The sequence below is a fragment of the Pseudochaenichthys georgianus genome, chromosome 16, assembly GCF_902827115.2.
Source record: "Pseudochaenichthys georgianus chromosome 16, fPseGeo1.2, whole genome shotgun sequence".
Lineage (NCBI taxonomy): Eukaryota > Metazoa > Chordata > Actinopteri > Perciformes > Channichthyidae > Pseudochaenichthys > Pseudochaenichthys georgianus.
Genome location: NC_047518.2, coordinates 10,112,582 through 10,127,360, shown reverse-complemented (window position 1 = coordinate 10,127,360; position 14,779 = coordinate 10,112,582). Strand labels below are relative to the sequence as shown.

At 44.9% G+C, this 14,779-nt stretch overlaps 1 protein-coding gene across 1 annotated transcript in view; it reads right to left on the bottom strand.

The window, feature by feature from the left end:
• Positions 1 to 13,876, bottom strand: part of wdr26a (WD repeat domain 26a) — a 26,319-nt gene extending 12,443 nt beyond the window's left edge. Inside the window, exons 1-10 of the mRNA XM_071206039.1 lie at positions 13,218 to 13,876; positions 10,673 to 10,772; positions 10,003 to 10,059; positions 8,914 to 9,050; positions 7,409 to 7,506; positions 3,015 to 3,171; positions 2,564 to 2,702; positions 2,343 to 2,483; positions 1,210 to 1,329; positions 16 to 161 (exon numbers count right to left, since the gene is read on the bottom strand). Of these exons, the coding sequence (XP_071062140.1) occupies positions 16 to 161; positions 1,210 to 1,329; positions 2,343 to 2,483; positions 2,564 to 2,702; positions 3,015 to 3,171; positions 7,409 to 7,506; positions 8,914 to 9,050; positions 10,003 to 10,059; positions 10,673 to 10,772; positions 13,218 to 13,507 (1,385 nt within the window). The 5' untranslated portion in view covers positions 13,508 to 13,876. The remainder of the gene's footprint in view (positions 1 to 15; positions 162 to 1,209; positions 1,330 to 2,342; positions 2,484 to 2,563; positions 2,703 to 3,014; positions 3,172 to 7,408; positions 7,507 to 8,913; positions 9,051 to 10,002; positions 10,060 to 10,672; positions 10,773 to 13,217) is intronic.
• Positions 13,877 to 14,779: the final 903 nt, after the last annotated feature.

Genomic DNA, 14,779 nt, shown 5'->3' with positions numbered 1-14,779 from the left:
CTGCTGGGGACTCACATGTTCCTGTCCGTCAGGTCCTCAAAGTTGTATCCACGAATGCGTTGGTGTGTGTCGGATGCGAGCATGGTCCGGCCGTCATTCAGACACCACAGGCACTGAACCCGGACCCCTTCCCAGGAGTCCAGCAGGTTCCCATCCAAGTCCTGCAGTCAGGAGCAGACAATATGCATTTTTTTTAAACATAGGTACATCACAAATCATTTCATATTTTACCTAAGGTCAATATTTTCATTAAATGTATCAGTTCTTAAAAACTGAAGACATTGTGCAACAGCAGGAACCATAACATTTACAACTTCCTGCTTTTTGCCACATGGCCTCCACTGACTATGGTTCGTAATATATGTCCAGCATGTCATTGTGTCCCTGGGCAAGACACTTCACCCCAAATTGCTCCTGCGGGGATTGTCCACAGTACTGAATGTATGTAAGTCGCTTTGGAAAAAAGCGTCTAAAAAAATGACATGTAATGTAATGTAATATGTAATAGTTAGCATAGCATTAGCTTGTTTAGAAACTAGTTAACTTGTCACATAACACTACACAACAGCCACAAGTTAAACGATTAACCTTATTAGCTATATACTAGTTAGCTAGCTCTCACCATTTAGCTGTCAATACAATTGAAATCCTGACTTACCAAAGTGTCCCTGCCCCTACTTCTCCCTCTGACAGTCCAGTTTAATCAAAATATTTCGAAATCACTACATTAACAATTTGCTACACACTATATTGAAATTCATGTGTAGTGATTCATGTGTCCTTGTGCCTCCCGTGTGTTCTCAGTATGATCTATACTTAGGGGAAACCAATAGAATTAGTTTAGGGCGGGGTCTAGGCAAAACGTGTTGTCGCCATTGTAGAATAACAACACTTGAAACACACAGTCTGGAAACCTTCTACAGAGACTTTGAAGTCTGGAAGATCTTTGTGTACCTAACGCACAACACTGCTCTTTCAGTACATCATGACTCCTCGTCCATCTTGTAAGCCAGAAATTACACATTTCCCATGACATGGCTCACTTCTCAACTACAGTGTGTATCAGAATGTCATTTAAAATACATATACACATTCAAGCAGCATGTAGGCAATGAAAACATCCGTATTACGCTTTACACACCTTTATAAGATATTGTGTGTGATGTCATTGCAGTGTATGCATAGTACCAAGTTGTGAGAGATACTCACACACTGGTAAAACTGGCCCCTCTGGCCCCCGGTGACGAAGCGTTTACCGTCGGGGTTCCAGGCCACGCTGGTCAGGCTGTCCTCGTGAGACTGACTCATCTTGGTGCGTAACTCCCCCGTCTACAACACAGAAGCCAGGAAAGAGAAACATGAATCAGACAACACACTCAGAGCACATCTCTTATCGGGTGAAACTGTTCCCCCTTTTCTCACTGCAGGTTGCCATGGGTTTGGGTTGAATGCAATGAGAATGCAGTATACTGTACCTTAGGGTGGTCGTTCAAATTGAAAGTGGGAAAGTCTTAGCTCCAACCCCCAGAATTCCTTCTATTAGTCAAGAAAACTCTCCTGGTGAATTGGGTTGGAGCTTAGACTTTCCGACTTTCAATTTCAAGGACTTCAAGGTTGATGAGGGAGGGGTAAATGTTGTTGGAATTTTAATAAAATTCACCAGGAGAGCAATCTTGACTATCATAACAACTTCCGGTGATTGTAGCTTGACAAAAATCTATTCGAAAATGTACATGTCCCCAAGGACCACCCTACTGTACCTGCATTTACAGGGTCCAGGTGCCTTAGTCATTCCAAAGTAGAATTTAAAGGAAAGGCTCACATGTTTCAAGTATGTATTAATACAAAACTCTCATACATATCTGACGACTAATCGGTATTCCTTGTGCTTATGCAAGTAGTGAAGTTAATCCTTCTTAGTGCAACTACACTGAAACATATTTCCTGATTCTGTGCAACAATTGGAACCAAAGCAAGACTTAGGAGTAACTGGTTACATGTAATAGGATTACGTTATCAGGATACAAATTAACTGTATTGCCTTGCAGTTAATTGAATAAATATGTAATCAGATGAATGGTACATTTGTACAAATTGGGGATTACCAGCAGGATTACAATGTTAGTAAAAACTCAAATACAAAAAAATAATTTTCGATTCTAAATATCTTGGTTTCAAATGTTCTAAGGTCTAACAGAACATAATTAGGTTACATTACTTTAATTTTGTAAAAATTAGATAAGGTTACTTATTACTAACTAGATAAGGTAATGGAATACATTTTTTAAGTAACCGTCCAATCCCTGCACACAATCTAGACAGCTGACAGAGAGAGGCTGTACCTGAACGTTCCACAGCCACAGTTCAGAGCAGTCATCAGGTCCACAGGCGATCAGATACGCATCGTCAGGGCTCCACGCCAGGTACGAGACCCCGTAAGCGTGACCCTCCAGAGTCTTCATCAACTTCAGCTGCTGGGTTTCCTGTTGACCAACAGTTATACCAGTCAAATCACATTCCCCCTGCTCTGAGGTGACTTTGATCATAGGTAACCTTTGATTACCGTGTCCACGTGCCACAATATGACCGTTGTGTCTTTGGACCCAGTTGCCAGTTTTGTGCCGTTGTTGGAGAACTTGCAGAACCAGACTTCATTGCAGTGTTCAGTGAGGATCTGCTGAGTGTAGCAGGGGAACTGCTTCCTAAAGAGAGAGATAAGGACACACGCACAGGCAGGCATCAAGTACCAATATTGTTATAAGACATAACATTAGTGGTTTGCCAATAATTGCCCATGTTCAATGGTTGCAGACTTGATCAATTCTATTCTCAAGGGCAATAAAACATGATTGGAACTTTGAATATGAAGATGGTTATCGAGAACGTTCAGTGGACTTAATATTGTTTCCACCCAGGCAGGAAACCAATCGTCCCAGAATAGTCAACGACAATAAAGCTTCAGAACTGGTTTGATGTGTAAATATGAGTGTGTTCCCAGCAGAGTGAGCGGGTACCGGCTGCAGGCGTGGTCCAGCAGCAGGGACACAGAGTCCAGCCCACTGTCCAGCTTGGTGTTGTGGTACAGGCAGCGCTCCCTCTGCAGCTCCACCGCCTGCTTCAGGAGGGTCTGCAGGCGCCGGGGGGGCAGCATCACCGAGGGGGGCAGGTATGCTGCACACAAACACACAAACAGTAAAACATATCAAAGATTGGACTTAGATTCAACACACATCAATTATGGCTGGGTGATTGATCGACATTTTATTTTGAGATATGACTCAGAAAAAGAGATACTTCTATTATTCCAATACATTGTTTAAAGGTGGGGTAGGTAAGTTTGAGAAACCGGTTCGAGATCGCTAGAATTTGAAAATACACAACCGGAGAAAATCTGCCACTTCCTTATAGAGCCCCTCCTCCAACACACAGGAACGCGCACATGACCAACGGGTTGTAGCAGTGATGACCAACATGACCAATCCGTTTAGCCGGCCCGGCTAAACGGATTGGTTGTACTTTTTACAGTATTACGGCTTCTACAGATGACATTTTTTTATGGATTTTTTTGTCAAAGCACTTAAGATATTCATTGCTATCGGGATGTTAAGAGCATTCCATAGAATATAACAAAAAGTGTATCTCGAGCCGGTTTCTGAAACTTACCTACCCCACCTTTAACCCTGGTGTTGGTTAAATTACATAACATTTTAAAAATGGGCCAAAATACACAGGACCTATACACATGCGTTGGTGGAGAGGTGTGTGAAGTGAAGCCCAGGAGGTGAACTGGCCCCTCCCCAGCTACCATTCAACACTCTGTGTTTTGGTCTGATCTGGACTCGAACCTGCAACCCTTCAGTTCCCAAGTCCTTACAGACTAAGCTACTAGTCATGATATGACAGCTACAACTGTAGGTTGTTGATTGATATAAGTGTGTGTCTTTACCTGATTTTCATACAGTAAAATTAGGTCATTTTCTAAACTAACCAGACCTGTAGCTTTTCTATCATTTGCCTTTACCCACTAAATCAATAAGCCCACATTACTGATGATGATTTATCAAATGATCATTGTGTAAATACTTGGTGAAAGCATCAATGTCGAAGCTGTCCAGATATTTGAACATTTTCAACAACCACCATGAGGTTTTACCAGTATGTGATGTATACTGTATGTGTATGTGATGTACACAGACCAGTATGTGTTTACCAGCATCCACCCCAGCAGCTCTCTCCACAGCATATTCCTTCTCCCATACACCCAGACCCACTGGCAGAGGAGGTGGCACTGGTCTCCTGCTCTCTCCCAAATGGAGCTTTTCCCTCTTCAAGCTACCTAACTTCACTCCTTCCACCTTTGAATTCCATGCCGTCACAGTGACCCATCCTATACAACTAACCATTGTTGTTCTCTACCGTCCACCAGGCGCCTTGGAGGAATTAGATCATCTCCTCTCACACATCCCTGAAACTGGCCCTCCTGCTGTACTTCTCGGAGACTTCAACCTCCAGACGGGGAAGATAGACGAACTAACATCTCTGTTAACCGCCTTTGTTTTCTCACTGTCTCCGTCCCCAGCAACTCATAAAGGTGGCAATGTCCTCGATCTCATATTCTCAAGGAACTGCACTACTTCTAACCTCTCTGTAAACCCGCTCCACACATCCGATCACTTCTTTATTTCATTCTCTCTATCCCTTTCCAAACATAACAAACTAATCTCTACTCATCCTGCACCTGTCCGCCGTAACCTCCGTTCCCTCTCCCCCTCTACCTTTGCCTCACCGGTGCTCTCAGCCCTCCTTTCCTCTGACTCGTTCCAACTCCTGCCTCCAAACTCTGCTGCAGAAACTCTCCTTTCTACTCTCTCATCCTCTCTGGACTCTCTCTGTCCTCTCATATCTCGGCCGGCTCGTCAGTCCCCTCCTGCTCCCTGGCTAAATGACGCACTGCGTGCTAATAGAACCGTCCTTAGGGCAGCAGAGCGGAAACGGTGGAAATCCAAACACCGCGACGACCTCCTAACCTATCAGGCTCTGCTCTCCTCTTTCTCTGCTTCGATCTCTCAGGCAAAAGCACTTTCTTTCAAGATAAGATCCAATCTTCCTATTCCAATCCTAAAAAAATATTTTCCATCTTCTCCTCCCTCCTGGACACCTCCAAAGCCCCTTCCCCCTCCTCCCTTCTGTCAAGCGACTTTGTTAACTACTTTGAAAAAAAGGTTGATGATATTCGCTCTTCTTTTTCTGACTCACCTCTACTCACCGCTGGGTCACCAGACCCTCCTTCCACCCACACACTGACCTCCTTTTCCCCTCTCTCTCCAAGTGAGGTTCTTACCCTCATTACCTCTGCCCGCCCTACCACCTGTCCTCTGGACCCTCTCCCTTCAAACCTCCTTCAGACTATCGCTCCTGATATTCTACCGTTTCTCACCCATTTCATCAACACTTACTCTAACTCTAACTTCTGCTCACTTTCCAAACAGTCTCAAGGAGGCAAGAGTAAACCCTCTCCTGAAGAAACCCACTCTCAACCCGTCTGATGTTATAAACTACAGGCCTGTCTCTCTACTCCCGTTCCTGTCTAAAACACTTGAACGCGCTGTCTTTAAACAACTCTCCTGTTATCTCCATCAGAACAACCTTCTGGATCCGCACCAGTCTGGTTTCAAGGCAGGTCACTCCACAGAAACTGCCCTCCTTGCTGTCTCTGAGGAACTGCACACTGCTAAAGCAGCCTCCCTCTCCTCTGTCATCATCCTGTTGGACCTGTCTGCTGCATTCGACACGGTGAACCATCAGATCCTCCTTCGCACTCTCCAAGAACTTGGAGTTTCAGGCTCTGCACTCTCCCTCCTCACCTCATACCTCAAAGACCGCACCTACAGGGTAACTTGGAGAGGGTCGGAGTCCGACCCTTGTCAATTAACTACAGGGGTCCCTCAGGGCTCTGTTCTTGGTCCCCTCCTCTTCTCCTTGTACACAAACTCGCTCGGATCAGTCATTAGCCCGCATGGTTTTTCATACCACTGCTACGCTGACGACACCCAATTAATTCTGTCTTTCCCCGCTCAGAGACCCAGGTCGTCGCACGCATCTCTGCTTGTCTAGCTGACATCTCTCAGTGGATGTCCGCTCATCATCTCAAGCTCAACCTTGACAAGACTGAACTGCTTTTCCTTCTGGGAAAAGATTGTCCCACTCTTGACCTGACTATCAACATTGGCACCTCTGTTGTTTCCCCGACTCAGACTGCAAGGAATCTGGGTGTGACCCTAGATAACAACCTGTCCTTCACTGCAAACATAGCTGCTACAACCCGCTGCTGCAGATACACGCTTTACAACATCAGGAAGATACGTCCCCAGCTGACCCAGAAAGCCACGCATGTTCTGGTCCAGGCTCTCGTCAGCTCACACCTAGACTACTGCAACTCCCTCCTGGCTGGTCTACCTGCATGTGCCATCCGACCTCTGCAGCTCATCCAGAATGCAGCGGCTCGTCTGGTCTTCAACCTTCCTACATTTTCCCACACCACGCCGCTCCTCCCCTCCCTCCACTGGCTTCCGGTAACTGCTTGAATCCACTTAAAACAATGGCACTAGCGTACCATGTTGCGAATGGATCTGGCCCTTCCTACATCCAGGACATGGTTAAACTGTACACCCCAGCACGTGCACTTCGCTCTGCATCAACCAAACAGCTCGCTGCACCCTCGCTGCGAAGGGGACCCAAGTTCCCATCAGCAAAAACACGTGGGTTTGCTATCCTGGCTCCAAAATGGTGGAATGAGCTCCTCATTGACATCAGGACAGCAGATAGCTTACACACCTTCCGGCGCAGACTGAAAACTCATCTCTTTCGACTCCACTTCGAGCGATAGAATGACTAACAAAGAACTGCTAACAGAGCACTTATATACTAATAAAGGGCTGGCTTATCTATAGCCAGTTGAGTAGCACTTTAAATGTTTGGCTCTATGAAACCTGATGTACTTATATGATTCTGTTTTCTTCAAGGTTGTGTCTTCCTGGTCGAATGTACTTATTGTAAGTCGCTTTGGATAAAAGCGTCAGCTAAATGTAATGTAATGTAATGTGGTCCATGCCGTAAATATGACCCAAGACAACGTCAATGTCAACAATTACTGCTCTGTGAAAAGCTTCCGTTTGGTTACAATCCATTAAAGGAGAACGATGTAAGTATACAAATGGATACATGATGTTTGAAAATCATATTTACTGATAATGTTATCGAGATAATAATACTGTACTAAGATCATAATGGCCAATAGTACATAATAAGTGATGTAGAAAGCAGTGGATTTTAGAAGAGAGGCAACATTATAAAACATACTGTATGCATAATGATGCGGCTGGTAATGCTGTTTAAAGTGTGCACTCACTCTGCAGCTTGTCCAGCAGCTTGGTGCGGGACGCCGAGCCTTTGCCCTCCCACTCTGCTTTGGCTCGCAGGTCCTCTGCATGACTGCACATCAGGTACCTGCAGAACCCAGAAGGACATCACTCAGCTGCTCACACACTCTCAGCTGCTCACACACTCTGCAGACACACTCTGCTGCTCACACACTCTCAGCTGCTCACACACTCACAGCTGCTCACACACTCTCAGCTGCTCACACACTCTCAGCTGCTCACACACACTCTCAACTGCTCACACACTCTCAGCTGCTCACACACATGTATCACCTTGTCAGCGTCCTTCTGAGCCGGCCCTAGTTGCAGCTACAACTCATTACAAAAACTCCCAATTCACATTTACTTCCAAAAAGCGTTTGTGTTTAAAGAGGCTCTTTTTGGGATTCACCCCGAGCTAACCAATCAGTGTTTCTCCGAAGCGCTAACGGGGTAATGTTCACCCCTCATTGAAACCTTGGCGCTTCACCTGGTTGCCTTAGCAATGGCTTTTGTTTAGACAGCTTGTTCAGAAGGCTGTCATATCACGAGCTAGATTTGATAGATAAGGACAAAAACACGAGAGAGCGAGAATCGGGAAAGAGCTCAACGGTCCGGTCTCAGGCTCCTGCTGACAGCAGCCACGCGTCTCACTGCAGCCACGCGTCTCACAGCAGCCACGCGTCTCACAGCAGCCACGCGTCTCACAGCAGCCACGCGTCTCACTGCAGCCACGCGTCTCACAGCAGCCACGCGTCTCACTGCAGCCACGCGTCTCACTGCAGCCACGCGTCTCACAGCAGCCACGCGTCTCACAGCAGCCACGCGTCTCACTGCAGCCACGCGTCTCACAGCAGCCACGCGTCTCACAGCAGCCACGCGTCTCACAGCAGCCACGCGTCTCACAGCAGCCACGCGTCTCACTGCAGCCACGCGTCTCACTGCAGCCACGCGTCTCACAGCAGCCACGCGTCTCACAGCAGCCACAGTGTGACGGGACCAGAGAGCGGTGCCACACATGATCCTAGTTAGGCCATTAGTGAACACAAACATTACCCAGATTGGGATCAATAAAGTACTATCTTATCTTATCTTATCGTATTAAGTCATCTTATCTACCTGTTAACTAGCTAAACTAATTACAAGTATTTATATTCTTCAGTTTCAATCATTTGGAGATAGAGCAAGCTGCACGAGACATGCATTTAAAAGAGTTTTAATAGCAACATGTTTCTTTGTAACGCACAGTTCATGGATTAATTATAAAATGTATTTAACTGTTTGGATATTTTGTTACTTTTTATTTAGAGAAATAAAGGGAAAATGCACAACTTAGTTGTTTCAAGAATTGCATATCTGGGCGTACCGAGCGGACAATTGTGATAGGGGTGCACATGTAACTAACGTCACACCACATTACACGTTGTATCGTGGATACTCTGAATGATAAGCCCGCTCCGTGGACGTTCAGTGAGAGCTCCCGGTGTGGACTGACCCGCTCAGGATGTGGATCCGCTCCGTGTTGTACTTGAGAGGAGTGAGCTCGGCTCGGAGCACCTGCAGGGCCTCCAGAACCTTCCCGTCCTCCAGGTACTCCAGGTACTTCTGCTGCAGCAGCAGGAACTTCATCCGCTGCTCAGGAGCACAAGAACACCGAGCAGAGAGCACATCAGCACAGGCCAAGACATTCACCAACACAGAAGCTTCTAGAAAACCAAGGTGTCTTCACCAGCAGACCATTACAGTGAGTGTTTATGTTCTATTCAATTCAAACATTGTATTCGGTGATGTTGTCATGAGAACTCAGTACAGAACCTGTTGTTCCTTACACTAGTAATGGAACACACTTTGCACCGACTTGGAAGAGCAATGACCTGAATGCTTCTTTTGCTAGAGGGATACAAATATGCAAATGACTCTTGGTAACATGATATTTAGCAACATTTTCATCTAGTATCGAGTATCTAGTATATTATGAATATTTGGAGATGATTGGCACCAAACTGCCTTTGGTTCTTTCTGAACAAAGGGAACTTTTATAATCAATCTAATACAAATAAGTAACCTACAGTAAATTGAGAAAAGAAGCAGCAAAACATATTTTGAAGTGTATTTGATTACAGATGTATTTTGTTACTGTTATTATTTATAGGATTGCTTATTTTAAAATGTCTTAGGATCTAATTGTACACATCAATCTGGATGACGAACAGCTGCCCTACTGTTCTGTGTTAAGTCTAGTTGTAAATCCTAAACGCTTGCATATAGCTGGAATGGGTTCATGTAATAAATCTAATTACTACCCAAGTAGACATCTTTAAACCCTGCACAGAAACTAGAGGGGATCGAGGCTCAAAGGGGGCCCAGCAGCTCATTGTTTTCAAAGTGATTGTAACATTGTAATCCTGCTAGTAATCCCAATTTTTTAAATGTACCAGTATTAAGATTTATTTTTGTTCCCGCTACTGGCGGTCTCTATTATTTAGTCGGAGCTTCGTGCCTCTGGCTGCAGTGTGTGTGCACCATACGTGACATGTTGACGAGACGGAGCAGAGAGACAGCTGATCTGAGGACTGCTACTCACCACTATAGCACTGGGAGAGTGCATCAATGCCTTCAGTTCATTCAGGTCACTCTCAGCCTGAATAAAGGAAGGGGAAAGCATAAAGAACACGAAGAGGGGCAGGTGTCACGGTCAGAGGTGGGAGAAGTACTCAGATCTTGTAGAAATACCAGATTGTAGGAATACTCGGTTACAAGTAAAAGTCCAGCATTCAAAATGTTAATCAAGTATATTATATATATGATGATATGTTATAATGATTGATCAGTAAAGTGTTATCAAAGCTGGTGAAGGTGCAGCTAGTTTGAAGGACTTTGTATACTGCAGGGTAGCTTGTGGATTTACTCCACGTGGAACTAAAGTCTGATTTAACACTTAATATATTTAAATGCAAAGTAACTAAAGGTATTACATAAATGTAGTGGAGTAAAAGTACACAATTTACCTCTGGAGAAGAAGAACAAAGTAGCATAACAAGTATCTTAAAAATGTACATAAGAACAGTACTTGAGTAAATGTACTTAGTTACTTCCCACCTCTGTTCACAATGAATAAACTCTTAAACCTAGACAGTCACTGATGAACAGATTTGAAGCACTGTAACAATCGTTCCTACTGGCTCTAAATTGAGTGCTTAGATTACTGCTATGAAAAACTCAAGACAGTATGGACAGTACAAACGTCTCTCCACCTTGTCCCACTCTCCTTCCATGACATGGTTGCGGAACTTGGTGGCGGAGGGGTGCTCCAGTCTGCACCCTGACTCCTGCATCAGGAGGTCCACCGTCTGACTGGGGACATGAACGCATCGGAGGAGAACCAATCAGCATCATGACGATGACTCTCTCAGCACTTATCAATTTCAATACTTGCCTTGAAGTCTTGTCATGTGACCAACTGATACACAACATGATTTAGACACACACTTATGAAAGAGATACAAAAATGTGGTTTGAACCATTCCCATGCTTTTTGAGTTGAACATTTAGCCGACAGAAAATGAATGGTTGTTTGTAGCATTATAATCTGTGATTGCAGCTTCTCTCCGTGTCATTTAGGCTGCGGCCCCACGAGGACGAAAACGGCTAAACGCATAGGATTAACGCAAACGCAATCGCAAACGGCTTCCGTCCACATGCAATAATTATCCGGATAGTGTCTGTCCACACGAGACCGCTCCGTTTAGCTCCAACCGCTGGAGAAGCTGCAGTACATATGCAGGAGCCTCTACGTGGCGCTGTAACTTCCTCCACAAAAGCAGCGAAGAAGCATGGTTGTCATGGTTGCCCTTCTGTTTATTCTCCGCGGTGGGGGCCGAGGGAACCGGGCAGAGTTTTTCGCCAGTCAGCGTGTATTAAAGTTGAAATCTTCCGGACAAAATTATAAAAGTGCCGGTCAAAGGTCTTCTTTGTTATTTATTGAGCTTTAAAACAAATGAATAACGACTCTATATAATATAATGATAAAATACACGGAGCCTCTCTTTTTCCTCCCTCTCTTCGGACAGCGCAGTGTCTGTCTCATGCAGCAGCTCATCCAGTAATCGGTGACCCGGCCGACTGTAAAAATAAACATATTTATAACTAGTTTAGGGAGTTTGAGAGGTAATTAAAATAGCTAAGGGTGATGATCAGACTTGAAGTGTGTGTTTTGCTGCAGCGGGAGGAGCTGCAGCTGAGCAGAGCTGCGTGTCTCCGTCCTGTCAGATTAGACTTCACTCGCGAGAAAAAGATAAATAATCTGAATTCAGGGTGCAGTTTACTTTGACGTGGGGGTGAGCAGCAGAGGTGGGGAGAGGCGGGGCTATTGCCTCATCATTATTGCTGTAGATGTTGCACAAACAACTGTAGCATGGTCAATAGCGTCCGGAGCACGATAGCAACTCTGCGATCCGCCATTGTTGTTGTTGTTGGTGGCGAAACACTTCAGCACTGGCGCGGGGTAAGCGGAGGTGAGCAGAAGAGGTGGGGAGAGGCGGGGCTATTGCGCAATCACTATCAGTGATCTGAAAATGTCCGTATAGGGCGCACACACGGAGCTGTTTGACCCCCCAGAGAGTGGCGTATGCATTTCTATCCACCTTGGGACCCGTTGTCGTTTCCTCAGTCGTTTAGTGCCATATTCGGTCGTCCTCGTGTGGCCGAACGGTCTATATGACACTAAACAGTAACGCAAACGACCGAATTCGTCCTCGTGGGGCCGCAGCCTTAGAATCCGTTTAATGTCACTGTTGTATGTTCAGGCCTGGTGGAATGACACAAACACATATATTAAAGGTGGGAGGTAAATTTGAGAAACCGGCTCGAGATCGCTAGAATTAGAAAATACACAACCGGAGAAAATCTGCCACTTCCTTACAGAGCCCCTCCTCCAACACACACGAACGCGCACATGACCAATGAGGACACGAGATAAGTTTGTGCCCCGATGGAAGGCTGACAGGCAGGTAGGCCATCCAATCCGTGGCTAAACGGATTGGTTGTACTTTTTACAGCGCGGCTTCTACAGATGACATTTTTTTTATGGATTTTTTGTCAAAGCACTCAAGATATTCATTGCTATCGGGATGTTAAGAGCATTCCATGGAATATAACAAAAAGTGTATCTCGAGCCGGTTTCTGAAATGTATACCCCACCTTTAAGAAGTCAAGTTGAGCTCTAAAAACTGGTCTTATTCAAGATGTTCAGATATTCCACAGGCTAAAACATTACGAATTTAACCAGAAAGAAATAACTTGTTTATTAAATAATCAGGAAAATAATACTATTTCTGACTTCCTGTATCCTTCAACAGGTCATCTTATCACAATCTATGTGCAGAATGCAATAACATGGAGTACAAACTTATTTAAAGACTAAGATTCTCACCCAAACTCAAAGCCAAATAACTTTTAATCCAAACTCAACATCTTTTGTTTTCTTAATATGCAGGAGCATTCTTTTATTATGTTGAATATATTGACCAGTCTTTATTTAATGGGCCTGGCGTTCTATTGTGTTGATCAAACAGGAAGCGACCTCCATAGAAAACGTAAATCCTGTGCCTCATCCACTGGGAGCACAGTCCTGCAGTGTAGAGTGAAAACAATGGGAATGCATTTGTTATGTAAAAGACAAATTCACCTCCGAGCACATCATTGACATCGTATTTAATTATATTGTTATGGCTGCATCAAACTGTGTGATGGTTCGGCAGGGTGGGTGGGGGGGGTGACTCGGTTCTGTTTCTCACTCACTTGAGCCCCAGGTCGTGGAGATGCTGTCCGATGAGCCTGATGACGTCCTCCTCGCACTGAGACAGGCGCTTCTTCTTCCTAGTGTCCACCGTGCTGTTGCTGTTGTTGGACTCCGGCGGTGCTGACACTCCGTTATTGTTGTTGTTGTTGACAGTGTTTCCATTGTTAGTCACCGACTCCAGCCCGTTGGAGTGAGCCTCTCCGCTGGAGGACGACTCGCCGTTCTGCGCACCGTTTCGGCAGCAGGACAGTTCTGAGTCTTGGTCCTGTCCTGCCCCGTCCCCCTGCATGTTCCCGCGGGTTATGCGGGTATGTAGGCTATATAAAAACGAATGACAGGCGCAATGTGAGCCCGCGGGGATAACACCGGTGCTGCCACCGACAGGCCCACTGACCCAGATGCAGCCCTGCTCCCCCTGCGACCGACTCTCCGGGTCTGGAGCGGCGGTGGCGGAGACGGTAACCCCGGTGTTCGACTCAGACGACGAGGAAACAGAGGTCTAAGTTATTCCGAGAGCCACATTTTGACGAGATTCGGTGTTATCTGGCGCTGTCAGGGAGCGTTAAAGCCGTGCTAAGTTAATGTGGCAGAGCTTGTTATTGTTGCTCTAAGACAGCTGCAGCCCTGACATACGCAGTGACGTCGGCGGAAATTCCTCCACGTCTTTTTGCGCGCGCTGCGTCGCCGCTAGGGGCGCTGCGCATCTCATTTGGCTTACCTTTAAAAATGGTGACCAAACAATGAACACATGAGCACAGACTAGTTTAAAATCAGAGCTAACAAATTGCTCAATTTTCGTTTACTACATAGTTAAGCTCAAACACACCATGTTATGAACATAGGGTCACCTACTGAATAAAAAAAAATTAAGAACCACAGAAAGTGAAAACCATTATTAATATTCAGGCAGAAGGCGTATAGATTCCACCCTAAAGTATGGGCCTACACAACAATGTGAGGGCTCCATACATATTGTTCTCTATTTAAAATGTTGTGCAGCATTGTAGTGGTGCTAGTAATCCATCATGTCAATGTGACATTCTTTTTTTATTCAGCACGTGAACCTATGTTCATAGTGTGTGTGAGCTGAACTGTGTGTATTAAACTAAAACAGAGCATTTCTTTTCAGATTTAAATTCTGCTTTTTTTTTATTGTAGTATGTGCTCGTGTACAGACTGCTGCCTGAATATGCTGAATGAATGGCAGGTTTCCCTATAAACAAAATCACTGAGCAGAGACATTTTTGATAATAAATATCTTGGTTTCTTCTTTTTTAAGGTCACATTGTTCTGTCGTCTTACATAATACACTTAAATAAAAAACGTCTTATTGTTGATTATTTCTCTATGCATTGCATTTGATATTGAGGTATATTTTGATACTCAGACCATGTTAATGACTAATTTGTCTAACAGGTAAATTGTAATGTTAACGGAATACATTTTTAGAGTAACTCTCCACAACCCGAGTATTGGTACAGCATGCTATATATTTACAGGTGAATAATGGTCCTAGTTGTTGGACTAGGTTCTTCTTCTTTGCTTTTATTTCAAAGCACCA